Raw genomic sequence first — 8,062 nt, 5'->3', positions numbered from 1 at the left:
TTATTCATTATGCCTATATGGAGAAAACAAACCCCCTCCACAAAACAAAACCCCTTCAATAAGAGTCACAAAGAATATAAGATGCTGATATTTTTACTAAAGCAGCACAAAGCGAATATTAACAATCAACACACAAGAAACTTTTCAGCAGTCAAAAGTGATTTATGATCATCTTGATGATGGCAACTTTTACTTTATTACAAGATTCTTTATTAGCATTATGAGGCAGACATAGTTTATAAAGGCAAAATAGTAAATAGGAGGAGTGGGTAATTTAACCCACAGTCTAGATGGCATGCAGGATCTAAACTTTAGAACAGGAATGAATGATTAGACATTGGATGCTCTGATTATTCCCTACCAAAGACAAACAGAAAACGGATAAGTGTAAAAGATACAACGGCCAACATTGCAGCTCAGCTTTTGGAACTGCGAGTGACTTACACTTCGATGTGCTGGGACTTCATGAAGTCTACACCAGCCTTGAAGAGAAGTCTGACTAAATAATTATAATATAATAATAAAATTAGACAGTCATTATAAAGGAATGAAGAGACAGCACAAGAATATAAGTCATTTAATGTTTTTTTTTTGTTTTGTTTTTTCCAGATCTAAACAATTATTCTTAAAATCATGACCATGTCCAAGTATGTCAACTTTTGTACATTAACCTATAATCAAACAACAATAATAATCTGTTAAGAAGCAGGATGCAGTGACCTTGATTTGTGACACAGTGTTTTGAAAAGAGTGGTAAAAGGTATTTTAAAGGGCTGATTTAAAATAATGCAATTTTCTTTAAAATATCATTTTTATAACCATTTGTTATTTCTACTGATTTGAAACCGCTTCTAATAACATAATTTCATTGACATTAAAACTAGAGTTTACCATGGCAACGTGAGAATACCTTTGTGTCATTTCAGCAGAAATGAGGGAGGTATGGAGACAGTCTTTGCGCGGATGGCATCATAGTTGGACGGCACTCCGTCAAGTCAATAGACTCCCTCCCCCTGCCATAGATTTGCTCTGTAATTCATATGGGTAGACTGCCTCTACTCATAAGCGTCTGACCCTACCTCCCGTCAAACTAAGTCGCTCTTTCGTCTCCCACTTAGCAGTGACAGCCAACCTCCAATGTGCTCAGTCAGTGGCTATCGAGAGCGGTCGTTATTGCACCTGCTTCGGTAGTGGTCGTTGGGTAGCATCCATCCGGCACGCGCGAGAAGACCCTGTGAGTGACTAAACTTTAGAGATCCGAAGAGATCATTTAACGTCATGGACGTAAGGCTGCATCTGAAGCAAATTGCTTGTCTGTGTTTTATCAGCCTGCTTCTGACGCCTTTTGGATTAGCCTGTGGTCCTGGTAGAGGGTATGGAAACCGAAGACACCCAAAGAAATTAACCCCGTTGTCTTACAAGCAATTCATTCCCAACGTCGCCGAGAAAACGCTTGGGGCCAGCGGCAAATACGAAGGCAAAATCACAAAGGATTCAGAGAGATTTAATGAGCTGATTCCGAATTATAATCCCGATATCATCTTTAAAGACGAGGAAAACACAAACGCTGACAGACTGATGACCAAGGTATGGACTCATGCGTGCGTAATTACCCAAACGCACACTATCATAAATAATGGATCTCAATTTTTGGCTGTTAACATTTTTTTTATTTTATTTCCGATATGGCTTTTTGGAGATTGTTAAAAAAACACATTGATGTTACATTATGGGTTCTTTAGATCAGCAAATTGTTTTTTTGTGTTCTTTAACGCACCAGAACAGAGCAGGGATGTTTTATTGCATAACTAGAGAATAAAAAGTTATTGGTGTAACTCTAAGTTCTTATATTACATCAGGCTGTACAAATTTGTAACAAAACCTTTATTTAGGTTTCCAGGCACTTTGACAGCGCGCGGTAAAACTAAAACTTTAACTGTTGACAATCCGAGACAGCAGTGTAGGTTATAACATTTTCACCAGGCAGCTGGGCTTAAGTGATATTCTCAATATGAACATTTACTTAAGACTTTACGCGCGAGCTTTATGTTTTTTTGTATTTTGACTTAAATATTCATATTAAATCAAAGTGACTCGTTGCCCTGGAAATTAGCATGATAGTCTATCTTTGACATTAGTGCAAAATAAGCACCGTTGGATAATTTAGTGTTAGTGGTCAAAAACATTTGCTGAGCATAAGTTTTTTTTTCTCATCAAGCAAGGCTTCTGACAGTTCATAACATAATTAAATACACGAAACACCCCGCCTCCATACATCGTAAGCATTGCGTAATATTTTTTTTTCCTCTGGTCTGCCCGATCAATTAATTCGTTCCCTCAAGATCACTTCTGCGTGTCTGTTTATGAATAAATCTCATGACCTGCTTTTATTGTCTACTTAATAGAAAATGTGGGTCAGACGTGATCTTTGTCACTGATGTTGCGCGTAGCATTGGATAATACCGGCTCCCGTGGCGAGCGCGTTTTGTTGCATTCCACTCAGCTGCTTTCTCTGATTAAAATGTTTTAGGATAATTACTTGAAGCCAATAACAAAACGTTTTCTCTCGCAATCTCCAGCATCAAAGTAAGCAACTTGCCCCAGTACAAAAATGCACATGTCCATAGTGCCATAGAAGATACTAGCATTTAATTTCAGCAGCATCAGCATTTAAGCGACTCATTGGTGGCAACGTCTCTGTAATTGATTACTGCTGCACATGCTGAGAGAAAGAACTTGAATGTTCAACTCCTCTCGGTTATCGATCGGTCGGTCTGGAGTCTGCGCTCTTGACCTATGGCAATAAACGATCTCTCCTTCGCACAAACTGATGTTAACTGTGGCTGACTGGCAGTTATTTAAAATCAATCTAATTCTGAAATGATTACATCAATTGACCAGTAATTCCTTTTTAGATGTATATTTAGCATTTTGCAATAACATTTGTTTTAAACACACAGAAACAACATAAAGGTCACTGTATAGGCTAGTCGTATGCATATAGCCTACGAAAAACAAAAACAAACAAAAATGTTGATAAGTTGCAGTGATGACTTGGAGAGGAGGACCGAAGGACCCATTTGACTTTGAGCATAGCCTTTTTATCTCTAAACATTCAGTAAATCTTCTGACACTTTAAAAGGGTATGTATTGTGAGTATTGACAACCTTCCTCTCTCACTCATTCAGCGCTGTAAGGACAAGCTAAATTCGTTGGCGATATCCGTTATGAACCATTGGCCGGGCGTGAAACTGCGCGTCACTGAAGGCTGGGATGAGGATGGTCACCATTCCGAAGAATCTTTGCACTACGAGGGACGCGCAGTGGACATAACTACCTCAGACAGGGATAAAAGCAAGTATGGGATGCTATCTAGGCTTGCAGTGGAGGCAGGATTCGACTGGGTCTATTACGAATCTAAAGCCCACATACACTGCTCCGTCAAAGCAGGTGAGAGCAATGCCACCACAGGCCTATAGCTGACATAATACATGCAGCTTATGCTATATAGATGCATAATTTAAATATCTCAGTCTATTTATGTGCTAATGTATATAATTTGAGAAACATATCCAAGAACTTCAGCAAATAGCCTGAAAAGCTTGAGGCATCATTTGGGGTTCTTCAGATTGCCACATTGGAGAACCTCTTGGCACTCTGTTACCTCAAACAGCCTGTATAGGCTACTCAAGGAAATTAATATTTCCAAGTTATTCTGAGATCTTATATAAAAAATTCCAATTGGTGCGATACGTCTTTTCATTTTTACAGGGTAATAATTTGTGAATATGGAAAAAAAAATTCTAATATGAAAACAATTATCGTTAACACATCAATAAATTGTTTTCTAACCAAAAGCAGCTGAAATAACTGAAATAATATTAATAACTGATAATATAATGACAAACCCTTACAAGAAGTGTTAAATGCTGTAAGCATTTAAGCTTTTAACTGCTTACAAGTTAAATGTAAGCATTTTAAACTGTTTACTGCGTGAAATGGCACGTTGGGATCTCTGCACCTGTGCAAACAGTTATACAAAACTAAAGGGATCAAGGAAAAGCAAAGTCTGTAGGCTCAATTTAAATGACAATGTCTGACCACTGTTGTGTTAATTCAGGAGCCAGAATCACAAGACAAGCGTTTCAACCCTTGCTTTTTTTAGTCTAAACGAGTTTGGCCATATCAAAACCGTTTTCAATGATTTTTTTCTTCTTTTTTTTTTTTTTTTTTTTTTTAAGCTTTACAAATGCATTCCTAAATTGTCTATTTTTTACTTTTATCGCAGAAAATTCGGTCGCTGCTAAATCAGGGGGATGCTTTCCTGGATCGGGTACAGTGACACTTGCAGACGGGAGGAGGAAACATATCAGAGATCTTAAAGTGGGCGACAGGGTTTTAGCATCCGACGAGAGAGGAAATGTCTTATTTAGCGACTTCATTATGTTCATGGACCACGATCCGAAAACGAGAAGGCAATTCGTCGTCATCGAGACGTCAGAGCCTTTTACAAAGCTCACCCTCACAGCCGCGCACCTAGTCTTCATCGGGAACGCTTCAGCTAGTTTGGGTGTAACAGCAACATTTGCCAGCAACGTGAAGCCTGGAGATAAGGTTTTGGTGTCGGATGGCACACGCAAGACCCTCAAGAGCGTTACCGTGAAGAGGATTTACAATGAAGAGCACGAGGGCTCTTACGCGCCAGTCACAGCTCACGGAACTATAATAGTTAATCAGGTGCTGGCTTCGTGCTACGCGGTTATTGAGAACCACACATGGGCACATTGGGCTTTTGTACCGGTCAGGTTAAGTCACAAGCTGATGACGTGGCTTTTTCCGGCTCGTGATTCAAACGTCACTTTTCAGGAGGACGGCATCCACTGGTACTCAAATATGCTGTTTCACATCGGATCGTGGCTGCTGGACAGAGACTCTTTCCATCCACTCGGGATTTCAGATTTAAGTTGAGACTGCAGCTATAGCTACAGTGTATCACTATGTGGACATCAGACTCAAATGTAGCCTATCTTTATTTTCTGTAAGAAAAGCCTTAAAGTGTTCACTCAATAATTTATTTGTATTGGATTATCTGTTTCTGAAAACGTAGGCTAAACGCCGATTCAAGCATGTGACCGTCTTTTGTGCATTTTGTGAAACATACAAGAGATTATAGGAAATAAGAGAAAGCATTGAAATTGCAGGACTGTGCAGTGAGTGTGCGACCGACTGTTCTGTTATATTGGATAGGCTATGATAGGATGGCGCTCAAAAATTATATTTTTTATACACAGATTTGTATATTATTAGATTTTTGACGGATCTAAAAGTATTTACAGAATCATATTTCGTTATTTGAAATAGTGCAAAGTACGGAAGCGTGGTAAATTTATTTAAACAGTTGCGATGTATCAACGAACTGTTCATGTTATTATGCCGATTATGTCACGTGTCATTGTTTTGACCACTGTTCCACTAACAGTTTTTTGTTTAAATGTAAATTTCTTGACAAAAGTACTCAAAATAAATTCATGGTAGCCTACGAAGTGTAAATTATTAAACGACCTTCAGGCCTTGACTTTTAATTTGGGGTTAAAATGTCTTTTTGCGCAAAAGTTATCTTACTATTAAATATTTTAAAGAAATTTTAAACAACTAAACTAAAAATGCTAATATTTGTGTTATTTTCTTGAAATAGCATCGGCTACTAAACAAAGTGAAAACGGAAACCGCTCGAGCAGCCTTCTGTTGCTATGGTTACCCCTGGGGGGAGCGCGACTTTAGTTCGCTGCCGACTACTTCGTGCACTTTGCTCTGACTAACTTGTAATCTAACTTTACTAAATCGCTTGAAAACGCTGTTTACTTGTATGTAAAAATAGGTCTCCCTCCACCAACCTCTCCATAATTCGCTCCCGCGCAAACAGTGGTAAAGGTATTTTTCACTTTTAAATGTTTTAGGAATTGAAAAGACAATTCAGAATTTCGATTAGACGTATGTTTTATTTTTCCACTGACTAATCTGTGTTTTTTTGTTTTTGTTTGAGGGGTTCAATAAACAAGCGCATTAAGTTCGGTTTGGGCTCATATTTTTGGAAAAGCAAAATCACGCATAGGACTGCAAACCCGTAAATGCTGCAGTATAGGCTTATTTAAAAAGACTAATTTCACAAATAGCCTTTTTGTTAGCATGAGCATCTGGCCTCGACTTTTCATCACCAATGTTTCAGCAAGACTTTCGACAACATTTAGGAAGTAGCCTATTAGGCCTATGTCTATTAATGTCTTAAGGTAAAAACCCAATCAACAATTTCAAATCATTAGTGTAGTCACCAACAGGAATTCGAAATAGACTACCTACAAAATATGCATTTTGCACATGATGCTTGTGTGTAAGGCGTATGTAGTGCGACATCTACTGGGTCTTTACGGCTCTGACACACTGTGTGCTCCAGGTTTCCCTATGACGACAGGCAACATCAGCGCATCTTTTCTCGAGCAACAGAGGAAGTTTATCCTTAGGTTTGAAATGTTTTAAGACATTGCATTTGAAGCTTTTTTTTATATTTAAAGTCACCACCCAACATGAAGTGGGCCTATATTAATACTAATACTCACATAGGCTACTATTACACTCTTAGGTTCCAAAAGGGGATGCCACAGAATAACCATTTTTGGTTTCCCAGAGAACCTTACAGTGAACAGTTGTTTTCCTTTGTGTAAAACATTTTAATAATCTAAAGAACCTCCACTAAAGACCCTTTTGTGGAAAGGTTCAGTGGATGTGCCGATAAATAACCATTATTTTTTAAGAGTGTATACACTCCTGTGGGTTGGTCAAGTTTACATATTGAAAGAAAAAGTCAAGAAAATAGATACATCAACTGCTATGCAGATCTGTAGCTAAAAGAAAAAAAAGAAAAGAACACCTTGTGCATAACAAGAATAAAGCAGTTAGCCTAATTGAAATGTTAATCCCTATGTAACCTTTGACATGATTGTTAGTGCATTTCCATGGCAGTTAGCCTGACAGATGTTAGGGCAGCACCAAATATGCCTTTAAAAAAAATCAATAACTTTGAAGGCTCCCTGGTATAGTAAAATCAAGCTCAACATGACCAACATATTCCTAAAAAGTCCTGAACAATCTTGGAAGAAATATCAAGAAGTCTGAGACTGTTTTAGTCTAGAAAATAGCCACAAAAAGGCTTAGTGAAGAAAAAAAACACCACCGTTTCAACTGCACATATTGGTAAATTTCTGATAATATGCAAGGCATTATGTAGACGGGAATGGAGATGATTCAAAGGCCATTCAACTCATTATACAAGAGCTTATGTAGAGATGTGGAAAGGCTCATTCACGTAAAGCTCTAAAATAATTGAAAGCAACGAAGCTCAACTCTGGCACAAGTTCAAGCAGTGACTAGCTCAATAACACTGCCCACCTGAGTCAGTTAATCCATCAGACTTCAATCAGACACCAGGCACAAAACCTGTGATGAATGATGCAGACAGGCTGGGAGATACACTGGTATGCTGATCTTTTTCCCTCAAACATTTTAGTCAAACAACATCGGTGGTAATGGTGGGGAGGGGGACTCAAATTGCTTAATGAGAAAAGTAAGTAACATTTAAAGAGTGTTGCGAGAAGGATTGAAATTCCACTCACATTCTGCTTTTGAGGAGGGAGCGGTGTTGACTCTGTGTGGTTGAGACTTGCTGGAAGACACAAAAGGAGCTGCGTGGAGACAGAGGGATGACCTTGGGCCCGGCCCAGGTACAAAAGCACTGCTAAAGGAACATTCCAGGGGACCAGGAAAACAAACTAGCCCCTAATCCTCCCTCTATCCCACAGACTGCCGGATTAGATCATGGCCACTCTCTGCAAATGTTGACATTCCCTAAGACAAGACGTTAGAGTCTTGGAAAATATTTCAGAATGCAACATTTGTTGCAAGCAAAAGACGGAGCACAATGGATGAGGCGGTCTTGTTGTATCTAAGAAGCAGTGAACCACGTATTCTTTCAGTGGTCTGTGTGATTTCAGATGGAAGGTATTCGTTC

At 38.7% G+C, this 8,062-nt stretch overlaps 1 protein-coding gene across 1 annotated transcript; it reads left to right on the top strand.

The window, feature by feature from the left end:
- Window positions 1–981: 981 nt before the first annotated feature.
- shhb (sonic hedgehog signaling molecule b) lies at window positions 982–6,072 on the top strand. The gene is made up of 3 exons (XM_079877589.1): window positions 982–1,587; window positions 3,189–3,450; window positions 4,289–6,072. Exons 1-3 carry the CDS (start codon window positions 1,279–1,281, stop codon window positions 4,966–4,968), a joined length of 1,251 nt encoding a protein of 416 aa, XP_079733715.1. The 5' UTR covers window positions 982–1,278; the 3' UTR covers window positions 4,969–6,072.
- The last annotated feature ends 1,990 nt before the right edge of the window (window positions 6,073–8,062 follow it).

Source organism: Squalius cephalus (genome assembly GCF_949319135.1).
Source record: "Squalius cephalus genome assembly, chromosome: 7".
NCBI lineage: Eukaryota > Metazoa > Chordata > Actinopteri > Cypriniformes > Leuciscidae > Squalius > Squalius cephalus.
Note: the sequence above shows the minus strand (reverse complement) of the source record. Positions and strands in the feature narration are given on the sequence as shown.

What these genes read in the sequence shown, in the direction of transcription:
- shhb (XM_079877589.1), top strand. Translation starts at nt 1,279, where the DNA reads ATGGACGTAAGGCTGCATCTGAAGCAAATTGCTTGTCTGTGTTTTATC. An exon ending in CTGACAGACTGATGACCAAG is followed by an intron (nt 1,588 to 3,188) that starts GTATGGACTCAT and finishes TCACTCATTCAG; the next exon opens with CGCTGTAAGGACAAGCTAAA. An exon ending in ACACTGCTCCGTCAAAGCAG is followed by an intron (nt 3,451 to 4,288) that starts GTGAGAGCAATG and finishes CTTTTATCGCAG; the next exon opens with AAAATTCGGTCGCTGCTAAA.